Consider the following 14,057-nt stretch of genomic DNA (forward strand, 5'->3'; position numbering starts at 1 on the left):
CTGAAGCGCAGCATTGAAGAGCAAAATCTTCCTGTAATGCCAGGGTTCCCAGATGTGGAGTGCTTGTGACAAATTTCCATACAGCATTCCCTGAGGTGTTGGCATCCAGTGTCCAACATGGAGGTCAGTTGGAGCAAGTGGTGAGCTAGGTTCAGTAGAGACCTGTTCTAGTTTCCATGTTGGGTTTTCTCAATGTCGAACGCATTTGGTAGGTTTGTTAAGATGGAGAGCTTGTGAATGAGGTGAGTTGGATTGTTAATAAGATGTTAAACAGTCAATAATTCCTCATAGCTGGCAGTTTCCTGCTGCCTTGCAAGAAATTTGTTACTAGATTAGTGGTGCTGGAAGAGCACAGCAGTTCAGGCAGCATCCAAGTAGCTTCGAAATCGATGTTTCGGGCAAAAGCCCTTCATCAGGAATAAAGGCAGAGAGCCTGAAGCATGGAGAGATAAGCTAGAGGAGGGTGGGGGTGGGGAGAGAGTAGCATAGAGTACAATGGGTGAGTGGGGGAGGGGATGAAGGTGATAGGTCAAGGAAGAGAGGGTGGAGTGGATAGGTGGAAAAGAAGATAGGCAGGTAGGACAAGTCCGGACAAGTTATGGGGACAGTTACTGAGCTGGAAGTTTAGAACTAGGGTGAGATGGGGGAAGGAGAAATGAGGAAACTGTTGAAGTCCACATTGATGCCCTGGGGTTGAAGTGTTCCGAGGCAGAAGATGAGGCGTTCTTCCTCTAGGCGTCTGGTGTTGAGGGAACGATGGTGAAGGAGGCCCAGGACCTCCATGTCCTCGGCAGAGTGGGAGGGGGAGTTGAAATGTTGGGCCATGGGGCGGTGTGGTTGATTGGTGCGGGTGTCCCAGAGATGTTCCCTAAAGCACTCTGCTAGGAGGCATCCAGTCTCCCCAATGTAGGGGAGACCACATCGGGAGCAACGGATACAATAAATGATATTAGTGGATGTGCAAGTAAAACTTTGATGGATGTGGAAGGCTCCTTTAGGGCCTTGGATAGAGGTGAGGGAGGAGGTGTGGGCGCAGGTTTTACACTTCCTGCGGTGGCAGGGGAATGTGCCAGGATTGGAGGGTGGGTTGTTTGGGGGCGTGGACCTGACCAGGTAGTCGCGGAGGGAACAGTCTTTGTGGAAGGCGGAAAGGGGTGGGGAGGGAAATATATCCCTGGTAGTGGGGTCTGTTTGGAGGTGGCGGATATGTCAGCGGATGATTTGGTTTATGCGAAGGTTGGTAGGGTGGAAGGTGAGCACCAGGGGCGTTCTGTCCTTGTTATAGTTGGAGGGGTGGGGTCTGAGGGCGGAGGTGCGGGATGTAGACGAGATGCGTTGGAGGGCATCTTTAACCACGTGGGAAGGGAAATTGCGGTCTCTAAAGAAGGAGGCCATCTGGTGTGTTCTGTGGTGGAACTGGTCCTCCTGGGAGCAGATCCGGCGGAGGCGGAGGAATTGGGAATACGGGATGGCATTTTTGCAAGAGGTAGGGTGGGAAGAGGTGTAATCCAGGTAGCTGTGGGAGTCGGTGGGTTTGTAAAATATGTCAGTGTCAAGTCGGTCGTCATTAATGGAGATGGAGAGGTCCAGGAAGGGGAGGGAGGTGTCAGAGATGGTCCAGGTAAATTTAAGGTCAGGGTGGAATGTGTTGGTGAAGTTGATGAATTGTTCAACCTCCTCGCGGGAGCACGAGGTGGCGCCAATGCAGTCATCAATGTAGCAGAGGAAGAGGTGGGGAGTGGTGCCAGTGTAATTACGGAAAATCAACTGCTCTACGTAGCCAACAAAGAGACAGGCATAGCTGGGGCCCATATGTGTGCCCATGGCTACCCCTTTGGTCTGGAGGAAGTGGGAGGATTCAAAGGAGAAATTGTTAAGGGTGAGGACCAGTTTGGCCAAACGAATGAGAGTGTCGGTGGAAGGGTACTGTTGGGGACGTCTGGAGAGGAAAAAACGGAGGGCTTGGAGGCCCTGGTCATGGCGGATGGAGGTGTAGAGGGATTGGATATCCATGGTGAAGATGAGGCGTTGGGGGCCAGGGAAACGGAAGTCTTGGAGGAGGTGGAAGGCGTGGGTGGTGTCTCGAATGTATATGGGGAGTTCCTGGACTAGGGGGGATAGGACAGTGTCAAGGTATGTAGAGATGAATTCAGTGGGGCAGGAGCATGCTGAGACAATGGGTCGGCCAGGGTGGTCAGGCTTGTGGATCTTGGGAAGGAGGTAGAACCAGGCAGTGTGGGGTTCCCGGACTATGAGGTTGGAAGCTGTGGGTTGGAGATCTCCTGAGTTGATGAGGTTCTGTCTGGTCTGGGAGATGATGGTTTGGTGATTGGGGGTGGGGTCATGGTCGAGGGGGCAGTAGGAAGAGGTGTCCTCGAGTTGACATTTGGCTTCAGCAGTGTAGAGGTCAGTGCGCCAGACTACCACTGCGCCCCCTTTATCCGCTGGCTGATGGTGAGGTTGGGATTGGAACAGAGGGATTGGAGGGCTGCGCGTTGTGAGGGTGAGAGGTTGGAGTGGGGGAGGGAGGTAGACAGGTTGAATCGGTTAACGTCCCAGCGGCAGTTGGAAATGAAGAGGTCGAGGGCAGGTAATAGGCCAGCGCGGGGTGTCCAGCTGGATGCAGTGTGTTGGAGGTGGGCGAAGGGGTCCTCAGAAGGTGGGCGGGAGTCCTGATTGTGAAAGTAAGCTCGGAGGCGGAGGCGACGGAAGAATTGTTCGACATCACGGCGTCTATTAAATTCATTGATGCGTGGACGGAGGGGGATGAACGTGAGTCCTTTGCTGAGGACTGATCGTTTGTCCTCAGTGAGGAGGAGGTCTGGGGGGATGGTGAAAACCCGGCAGGGCTGGGAACTGGGATCTGGTGTGGGGTGTACGCTACCTGTGAAAAATATAAATCACGGAGCAAGACACTCCTGATCTCAAGATGGCTAGATCTTCCATCTACTTCTGTCACAAATCCCACCATAGCCCACATCACATGGTTCCTTATAGGATTGCATCCTCTTTCTGAGGGAGGAAAGCTGGTCAAGATACTGGGAAAAATGGTTTCTCTTGCTTGAAATAATATCATTGGTCAAAACTGATTGCTGGTCAGTGGCAATCTAAAGGTCATATGTTCAGCTCACACGTCATCAAGGGCAATTTAACTCATAATTTCAGAACAAGCAAAATAAATCAAGATAGATGCTAGATTGTTCAAAAAGTCAACTGATTCATTTATGATTTCTATCAGGATAAGAGCAACTGGTGATAGGCAATAAATATAGCATTGTCAAAACGTGTGGTGCTGGAAAAGCACAGCCAGTCAGGCAGCATCTGAGGAGCAAGAGAGTCGACGTTGCAAGTGTAGGCTCTTCATCAGGAATGTTATTCCTGATGGAATTGAAAAATACGGCTGTGTCCATGTTATAAAACTCGATCAGGTGCCTGTTAAGGCAGGCAGGGTGTTGTAGGTTCAAGGCTATTCCAGGTCTTGGGCCCAGAATTTAAAGTGAGTGAGTGTGTGTGTGTTTGTGGTCAGAGAGAGAGACAGACAGAGAGAGTGAGAGCAGGTCTGTTCGACTCCAGATGCTTCAGGGGTCACTGTGATGTGAACAGTGTTCTCTTCAACAAGAGGTACTCTTTTCTCCAAAATCTTTCCTGTTGCATCAACAGATGCATGAATGCTTCCTGGTTGTGCAAGATTCCCAACCGCCGATGCATCCTTCCTGCTCCTACTCCTTAGCCGCTCCATTCTCCACCCACCCCCTTCCAGCTACTGGCGAGGCAAGTGGTCTGACATTCAGCGTCTCAAAATGGAGACACACCTGGCACAGGCAGAGCATCCCTAAAACGTTCACAACATCTAAGGTCCAAATTCAGGCATCAGTTGGGACAAGTACTAAATTTGCATTGCCTATTTCAGGACCAAAATCAGGCATTAAGCAAGTCTCTCTCTCTCCCTCTCTCCCTGGAGCAGCCTGACCTGTTGGATAATCTTTTTGACACAAGTCATGGGCAGCCCCTGCAGCTTTGACTTGAGAATCCATCGATGAAGGTGATCTCCGAGCAGTTCAAGAACCAGGCACACATCTGAGGGCAGAGTGAAGGATTGTCATGAAATGCTTAAGTCACTCCTGTTCAGTTGGGAGTGACGGTGTGAAGAAATAACAAAGGTTTATACTTCTGTAATGCCTCAGTTTCCAAATTTCTCTAAACATTTCATATAGAAAGCTAATCTCATACACACAATTACATTCACATTCAAAGTTAATCTCATAGCAACCCTATAACCATTTTCAATTGTTGTAAAACTCATTAATGACCTTCTGGAATGGAAATCTGCCATCCTTACCTGGTTTGGCCTACTTGTGACTCCAGAGCTACAGCAATGTGGTTGGCTCTTAATACCCTTCAAAATGGTCTACAAAGCCAATGTGTTCAAGGGCCAATTGGGGGATAGGCAATAAATGCCAGACTTCATTAAAAATACAAAGGACTGCTTCCAAGTGCAGTGATTGCTATTGGCCAACTAATCCCAGTGGATATTTTGAACCCAGGATGATTCTACAGACTATAGTGAGATGGATAGTCAATTAATCTGCTTACATTTTTGAGACAGGAACAAACAACAGAACACTCCATGCTCCTCTCCATATAGTGCTCTTCACTAATATCCATCTGAACAGTTAAGGCCTCTGTTGAACATACCCTTCAGTACTCTTGTGGAAGCATCAATTTAGTTTCTGAACTTAAATTCCCAATATGGGACAAGAACATACAATTTTTAAAAACTAGTAGCTTAAGAGCTGAATCTGTAAAACATTGCCAAAACCAGAGATTACTGAATTATTGAAATAGATCTGATTCTGACACTTTCAAATTTATACTTACTACTACATACATAAATATCCTCATCCTCAAAATTCCTCACCCAAAGTCCATTCATTGAAGAAATCTACTTTCATAATTGTCTTTTACACTGAGCTAATTCATAAAGATCTTGTGATCTCAAACAATATCTTCCTTTATTCACTTATTAATGTAAACATGCTAATAGTACTCTCCTCAGCTCACTCACAAACATCTATTTCATTGGAGTGTGGGAGGTTGAGAGACAGTCTGTTAGAAGTTTGTAAGATAATGAGGGATATAGATAGAGTTAATGGTAGTTGTCTTTTCCCTAAGATGGGGGATTTCAAGACTAGGGGACACATTTTAACATGAGAGGAAAGAGATTAAAAAAAATGTGGGGCGATTTTTAAATACAGAATGTGGTACTTGTGTAGAATGACATGCCTGAAGAAGTGGTGGATGTGGGTACAATTACAGCATTTAAAAGATATTTGGATAGGTACGTGAGTAGGAAAGGTTTGAAGGGGTATAGGCGAGGAGCAAACAGGTAGGTCTAGTTAGTTTGGAATTATGTTCAGCATGGACTATTTGGACTGATGGGTCTGTTTCCATGCTGCATGACCCTATAACTCTATGAGGTGAAAGTGCGGACTGCAGATGCTGGAGATTAGTGTCGAGAGCGTGGTGCTGGAAAAGCACAGCAGGTCAGGCAGCATCCAAGGAGCAGGAGAATTGACATGAGCCCTTCCTGCTGCCTGACCTGTTGTGCTTTTCCAGCACTACACTCTTGACTCTATAACTATATGAATCTATCCGATAATCATGGACCCTTTCAACCAAAGGTAATCAAAAGACTGTTTCTGGAATTCCGGACTGTTATTCAATAAATGTTTGCAAAGAAAGTCACAAGAACTTCCTGTTAATATTTCTCTTTCTTTCTTTGAATATCTGGGCTATGGTTGACAAAACGAGGAATTAGGAACTCACTGTATTGTGTTACTAAATACAGGTACTCCTTATTCTGGCAGAAGAAGTAAACCCTTTGCAGCACATTAACTATAAGCTGCTTGTTGTATGTTATATTTAAAACAAGTAGACTGAAAGGATACGAACACCATTCGAACCAACTATTATAAAATCATCCAGTAGCTGGACAATTCGCTCTTTGCCTGGGTCCTTTGAGCATTTCCATCTCACCTGAGAAAAGAAATAACTTTTTAAGACGAACTTGATAGAATGCTAAATCAGTAAAATCATTCATCATTAAAGTAAGAATATGTTGCTTCACTCCATATTTCTTTCCACAGATGCTGCTAGAATGGTTGAGTTTCTCCAGCACTTTCTGTTTTTATTTTATTTTTACGATAATTTGATTGTTTGCAATATTGGCACGTCATGTTGGGAGGGTGTTCCTATAAATGCCTTGATGTGAGTGGGAAAATGGAAAGACACAAGACATCCTTTGGGAAGTAAACTGGAATATGTAGGAAAGTTTAAATTTGGTACACCACTGTCCAGCTTTAGCCGTTCCTGCAAGAATTTATGATGAACAGTTACATGATTTTGTGGTATTTTTTGTAACATTACTGAAATTATTACAACAATTACTGCCTCCCGGCCTTATATTATGTTCCTATACTGTTTTCAACATCTTCAAGTTTAGAATCATTTTTTCCCTTTTCTTTTAGCTTGTTACATTCTCTGTCACCATGTCCTCTTTCCCCTTCCGCCACCCAATGGGACTGTCTGCTCTTTCAAATCTGGCAGTTAGACACATCATTGTTCTGCCATTTTCACATTCTTAATCTGAACTAGCAACATCTTTTCTCCACTAGCACCCTACACCCACTGCCCCTAAAACCCCACCACCCCCCAAACTATAGCATAAATGCTATCCTCTCCACACTTCGCTTCAGTTCTGTGAAGAGTCATCAAGATTCAAAGCATTAGCTTGCTCTCTCCATGTATGCTAACTGTCCAGCTGTGATCTCCAGCATTTGTTGTTTTCAGTAAACATTTTGAAGGGATTTGATAGGGTCAATGTTTCCATGAGTCTCGAACTAGGGGACATAGTTATAGAGTAAGAGGCACTCATTTAAAACTGAAATGCAAGGAATTTCTTCTTTACCTGAGCGATTTGGAGAGACTAGATCACTGAAAATTGTTAAAACGAGAGTTTTGAAATAACAAATGGCCTACTCCTGCTCCTATTTCATGTGTTGTTATGCTAGGGGTTGTTCAAAATCATGGCACAGCAAATTCTTAATTTTTAGTTTTGTGAAATTGGGAAGAGGAGACGCTCTGAACTACTGTCTGGGTCTCACTGATTTTGCAAGGCCTCTCCTTTTGTGTTATTTCCCAGAGCCCAGACTCCAACCTACGATATGGCTGAGGAGGAATGATAACAGATTTTCCAGCCAGTGAGCTGCATTGAGGCACCTAGTTCCCTCACTTAATGAGAAAAAGCTCTCGTATTTAGATAGTGTTTGTCATGACCTAAAAATATCTCAAATCATTTTTAATGATGGGCATTTAAAGTGTAGTTACTGTTTTAGTGAAAAATATACAACTGCCAATTTTCACATAGTAAGAATCTCAGAAGCAGCAATGAGATAATGGCCAGGCATTCTATTTTAGTAATATTGATTGAGGAATAAATTTTTATCAAGACACTGGGGAAAAATTCCCCTCTTCTTCAAATACTGCTGTGGGATCTTGCGTGTATATCTGAGAGGGGCAAGTGTGTCTCTGTTTAATATCCATAAGGCAGCATTCCAATGACGTGGCTCCAGTCTTTGGATGAGGGTTTGATGCCACATCCATCTTTCTGTTTGCTGTAACACTTCTGTAAGAGGTTACTCACACATTTCAGAAGCCTGATCTCATCCTGAGCTGCCTCTGAAAACCCCCTCGCACTCTTGGCCACTTTTACTGCCACAAATTTATTTTTTCTGTTAAATTAAACAAAATTGCATTAGTGTTTTTTGACAATGCATCTTGCATACATGTAGCATCAATACAAAAATCGTCCTTCGCAAATGTTTAAGCTATTCATCGTGTGATGAAGTAGTTTGTCCCTTTACACTACGTGGACTGGAGAACATCAGGCTTGGACTGGTCAGCCTATCATGGACGTCAAGCCCAGCTGTGCAGGGAGAGTGAGACCACGTGTGGGAAGACTGCAGGCTATAGAAGGTAGTGTAATGTTTATCTTTTAACTTTATTTCTTTATCTTCCTAATTTATACTATGAGGAACTATAATGTAGAACTTTTCGCTTTCCTCTTTATGTCTCTATTTTTGTACCTAATCTACTTTAGTACCTCAGATTTGTTTCTAAGATGCCACCTTGTATGGCGACATTGTACATATTTCACTGTATTCCTGTTCTTTGTACTTGAGTATACGTGACAATAAACCTAATTCTAATTCTAATTCTAACCTAGAGGTAGGTCCCGAGTAGGGTAATTGTATCTTTATAATCAACCTGTTCAGACACGCTACAACATGTCTGAAGCATATGGGACCAGAGCCAGGATCTTTTGGCCTAGAGGCAGCGACCCTACCCCTGTGTACAAGATCCCCCAACTCATCTACTGACGAGGCCAGTATTAAATGCCCCTCCTTAACTAACCAGAGTACAGTTAAGTGTTAACCACATTTCTGTGTTTCTGGTGTTAAGGCCAGACCAGGTAAGGATGGCAGATCTTTGTCCGTAAAGGAATTTAGTGACCAAAATTGGTTTGTATGACAATGGACAGTGGCTATATGATCACTATTAAGTCATCTCTCTGTTTCAGATTTTATTGGATTCAAATTTTACCATCAGCAAGGGTGGGATTCAAATCTATGTCCCCAGAACATTAACCTGGGTTTCTAATCCAATGACATTACCACTATGCCATCACCTCCCATAAAGGAATGACTGAAAGAAGCGTAGGAATAGATTTTTGCTTGAGGCAATACTGTAAAGCGGGAGTTAATTGTCAAATCCATTCAAGCTGGAGCTTCACAATGAGCAGTACATAAATTTTGAGGTGTTACTGTTCTTTCCCTCTGGGACCTGGTTTAAGCAATCATCCAGTGGCACAGTGTGACTTCAGTATGTATAATTCACGAAAGGAATTCACTACAACAACTCATCATTACTAGTTTGGTAGCTCCACCAAACCCATAACTACCACTACATAAAAGGCCAAGGGCAGCAGATACATGAGAAAACTACCACCTATAATTGCCCTCCAAATTTCATAGAATTTTCAAATCTCACACTATCCTGAATTTGATGTGTACTGTAAGTTCTACCTCACTGCTAGGACAAAATCCTGGAAAAGCATTGCTGGAGTGCCTTTATTTAAAATGATGGCCTAAATCAACTTTCTCAAGGGCATGTCAGGGTAGGCAATAAAGTTAGCCTCATTGGCGACAGCCATATTGACATCACTGGAAATGAAAATTGCGAAAGACATAAAATGTGTTACCAATTTGCTATCACTCATTTCACAGTCATCCCTTTCATTGGGCGCCCACAATTTTAAAGCCTCAACACTTGACGAAATCAAATCACAATTTTCTAATTTATTTCATCTCTGTTGTTTTAACCTTTGTGACACAGTAAACTCCCTCTATTTGCGAGAAGAGAATTGCGAACATTTTGTGAATTTGTTGATCCACTTGCTATTTATTGTGTATTATTTTTCCCACTGCAATTCCAACATTCACACCACCCATGGCTTTCTGGGAGAAAACGTGTGCACGATAGATACTGCAGATCATTCAGTAATATGTGGTATTTCCCAGGAATTCATCTCCTGTGAAAAGCAGGACCATACTGTCCATCTACAATCATTAATCTTGGTTTCATAATTTAACAATAAATTTCAGGCCTTAACAATTCTTTAATAAAGTCAATGTGAATAAGATTGATTACTTACAGCAGATCCTGGCAAAGCCACACTGTTGAATAATAGCCCCAGCCTAGCTTTCTCACCACTTGATACCTTCCATTAAAGATATCCCCTAATTTCACTGGATGGTAACCTCCTGTAAAGATAAATCTCAGCTTTAGCTCAGTACTTGTCAAGGAGTAATATGACAGTAACCAGCAGTTGTGGATCTCTCCCTCGCACAAATGCATTTGCTTCAATTGATAGTTCATGCACTGAAATCGAGATTGTTTCATCTCATTTGTTGTTAAGGTTTAATCATGTACTGCAGGGAAGGGAGCAGGATATTACAATGGAGTTAAATGTGGTTTCCCATACAGTTGTTTTAATTTAAACAGTTATATACATTTCAAAATGACTTATTTATGGAATGTCTAATCCATCAGACCTTCTAGGAAATACTTCAGTAGCAGTTATGCGTTTGTTTCCAAATTGAAATGTACATGGTTGAAAATTCGTTTTCATAAACAAAGCCGCAAATCAAACTGAATACGTATATAAATTATCAGACAGTGCGTAGCAAACTTGAAAAGAGCTATTAATTTATGCTAGTGATAACCTTCATTAAGTGCTGTAAGTCAAGAGTACATGAGACCAACAACAATCAAGGAGCCAATGCCTTCTGGAAAATATGGCCAGCTTGATCAGCAAAAGTACACTCACTCCATGATCAGTGGGCACTGGCAGGATCTACTGCATGTGACTGCAACCAGTGGCAGATTTCAGTAACATTAATGAAGTGGAGATTCCTGACACATTCGTTGATGGTTGAGGTTAGAGAAATGTTCTTTGAACACCCTGGCTGGTCATCACCTACAACTGAGAACTCTCTTTTCCTCCTCCTGGTGCTTATGGAAATGGGTCTGTCTTTGTGTTGCCTCTGCCCATTGTATTGTAGACCAAGGGGGATGCATGTTGCTGTGTACCTCTTTGGGAACAAGTGATTGGTACAGTATCCTTGAAATCAAGACCATTCTTCACTATTTGCCACAACGTACCCTGTAGACCTTAGCAATTCGTAAACAACTCTGGAAAGCATGGAAGACTTTAGCAATGGCAGCAGTGAAAACAAACTTTCAAATAATTAATGATCCCTTTAAGCATGAGAAAATTAAAGATCACCAGAGTGAAAAGTGAAGACAGGATGAGAAACCAGGAAACTGTCTGCTAGAGAATCAGATTAGTGAGGATCAAACTTGGTCAACTTCAATAAAAATGGTGGGAAAATGTGCGATTTTGAAAGCAACCACTGATACATGAATTTTTCTTTTCCTTGTCAGATATTCATCTCTGTGTCTTCCTCTATTGCTTCCAGCAAGATCAAGCTTTATTAGCAAGCTTTATTTATGGTTTGATAAACCCAACTGCACTTTCAACTTAAATCTAATGGACTTTTAAAACTCGTTTGTGGGATGTGGGTGTTGCTGGCTGGGCCAGCATTTACTGCCTATCCCTAGTTGCCATTGAGAAGGTGATAGTGAGCTGCCTTCTTGAACAGCTACAGTCTACCTGCTGTGGATTGACCCGCAATGCCCTGAGGGAGGGAATTTCAGGATTTTCACCCAGTGACAGTGAAGGAACATGATATATTTCAAAGCCAGAATGGCTTGGAGGGGAACTTGAAAGTGATAGTGTTCCCATGTATATGCTGCCCTTGTCCTTCTAGATGAAAGTGGTCATGGGTTTGAAAGGTGCTATCTGAGGATTATTGGTGAATTTCTGAAGTATATCCTATAAATAGTATACACTAATGCTACTGAGTATAGATGGTGGAGGGTTGCCATAAGAAGTATATAATAAATTGGAGAAGGTGCAGGAAAGATTTACAAAGGTGTTGTCAGGACTAAAGGGTTTGAATTATAAGGAGGGGCTAGAAATTAGTTCACTGGAGTGTAGGACGTTGAGGGGTGACCTCATAGAGTTTAAAAAATCATGGGGCATGGATAAGGTGAATAGCAAAGGTCTTTTCCCTAGGGTAGAGTAGGAGCTCAAAACTAGAGGGTGTAGGTTTAAGGTAAGAGGACAAATATTTAAAAGGGACCTGAGGAGCAGCTTTTTCACATAGAGAGTGGTTCATATGTGGAATGCACTACTGGAGGAAATGGTGGATGCATATACAGTTGCAATATTGAAATTACAAATGGACAGGTACATGAATATGAAAGGTTTAGAGAGATATGGACCAAATACAGGCAGTAGGGACTAGTTTAGCTTGAAAAACTTGGTCAGCATGGAGAAGTTGTGGGCGGCACGGTGGCACAGTGGTTAGCACTGCTGCCTCACAGCGCCAGAGACCCGGGTTCAATTCCCGCCTCAGGCGACTGACTGTGTGGAGTTTGCACATTCTCCCCGTGTCTGCGTGGGTTTCCTCCGGGTGCTCCAGTTTCCTCCCACAGTTCAAAAGATGTGCAGGTCAGGTGAATTGGCTATGCCAAATTGCCCATAGTGTTAGGTAAGGGGTAGATGTAGGGGTATGGGTGGGTTGCGCTTCGGCGGGGCGGTGTGGACTTGTTGGGCCGAAGGGCCTGTTTGCACACTGTAAGTAATCTAATCTAATCAAATTGGACCAATGTGAAAGAACTGCACAGAGGCTGGTATCCCGTCACCAAGTCACCCTTTATTCACATGTGTACAGTAGATGGACTCTGACCAGCCAGCTCAGAGCTAGACCCTAGAATGTGAAGACTCTCTGAATTTTGTGTTCATATCAGTCAGCCAGGGCTCCCTGATTGGTCTAGGTTAACAACCCCAATCAAAGATCTAATAGTCAATGAGATCCACTTGGTTTTCTTTCCAATCAGTACAGTCTGTTTCCGTGCAAATGTCTCAATGACTCAATGCTGGTGACAGGCCCTTTTTGATGCAGACACACATTGTGTGCATACTTAGGAGACAACATTGTGATGATCCCGGCTGATGTTACTATTGATCGCAGAATGAAATCTGGCTTGATAGATAGTTTTAAGAAAAATTTCACTGAAATGTAAACATACCAGGCTACATATTTGATCTTGAAGGTAAAATACACAAGAAAAGAAAAGCCAAATAAAATAAAACGAGCTATCTAAATTTCATACAGTGTAACATATTTCCAAATCCAGCAAAACAAAATCCCATCTACTCCACAACACCATCATTTTATCGTTAATCAAAGTCCAGAGAAATGTTCTTTCTATATTCAATCTAACTGCATCTCTTTCTGTTCCATTTCTGTGAGGTGTGTGGCTTTTTTGCTTAATCACTCAAACAACTTAGAGCTCAGATTTCCTCGGTCCTTTAATGATTAGCAAAGTTCCAAACAAACACTCCTGGCTTTCAGAAAATACTTTGTAAGATTGAATATTGTTCATTTATTATGTGTTTACCAAAGTATAAATTCAGTTCTGGAATGAAGTTGGAGTTAATAAGTAATGGAAGGTGAAGTAAGGCCGTAAATGTCAACTCTTCTTAGTCTGCTTTTAGTATTTTCTGCAAGCAGTTCTATGAAATAAATAAAACCATTGAAATGATACAGGGCAGAAAGGGGGCAAACAACCCACCTTGTCCATGCCAACCCAAACACATCCAGAGGTCCTTTCTAATCTCTCATTCCTCCACACAGGCCATAACCCTGCAGCTTACAGCTCTTAAGATGCAGGTCCAGGGACTTTTTAAAAGAGTTTAGTGTCTCTGCCTCCGCTACCATCTCAGACGTAGACAGAGCTGACCTGCCTCTCTTCCAACCTTAGCTGACAGACGTTCACCTGCCTCCCTTCCAACTAAGTTTACTGCATCAGATGCTACCGATGTGGTTTTCTCTATATCAGAAGACCAAATGTAAACATAGGGAATGGTTCACCCAGCATCTCAGCCAGGCCCACAGGGCTGACCTGACCTCCCAATCACTGCCCATTTTAATTCCCCTTCCCACTCCTTTTCCGATTTGAACATCCTTGGCTCCTCCATTGCCACAATGAACCAAACCACAAATTGGAGGAACAACATCTCGTCCTCTGCCTGGGCAGCCTACAGCTCGGAGGACTCACCATTGAGTTCCCCAATTTTAAATAACCTCCCTCCCCATCCCCTGACTCTCTTCCCAGCCCCTCACCCTCTCTTCCACTCCCCCCCCCCCCGCTACCTACCGGATTAATTCCTCCCAATTGCCAACCAATACCCTCTACCTGTCTCCTCTTCACCACCCTGCCCCCACCAGCCCCTTTATCTGCAGTTCCCCCTACACCCACCCCCAGTCCTGAAGAAGGATTACATTCAAAACATTGACTTCTGCACC

General features: G+C 43.4%; 1 protein-coding gene across 2 annotated transcripts in view; it reads right to left on the reverse strand.

Annotated features, from left to right (window-relative positions):
• LOC140483469 (SRSF protein kinase 3) overlaps positions 1-14,057 on the reverse strand; it is a 53,603-nt gene that overhangs the window by 24,520 nt on the left and 15,026 nt on the right. For both annotated transcript variants that reach the window (XM_072581664.1, XM_072581666.1), the window contains exons 3-6: positions 9,773-9,881; positions 7,703-7,790; positions 5,949-6,036; positions 3,971-4,077 (exon numbers count right to left, since the gene is read on the reverse strand). In XM_072581664.1, coding sequence (XP_072437765.1) covers positions 3,971-4,077; positions 5,949-6,036; positions 7,703-7,790; positions 9,773-9,881 — 392 coding nt within the window. The remainder of the gene's footprint in view (positions 1-3,970; positions 4,078-5,948; positions 6,037-7,702; positions 7,791-9,772; positions 9,882-14,057) is intronic.

Source organism: Chiloscyllium punctatum, chromosome 12, assembly GCF_047496795.1.
Source record: "Chiloscyllium punctatum isolate Juve2018m chromosome 12, sChiPun1.3, whole genome shotgun sequence".
NCBI lineage: Eukaryota > Metazoa > Chordata > Chondrichthyes > Orectolobiformes > Hemiscylliidae > Chiloscyllium > Chiloscyllium punctatum.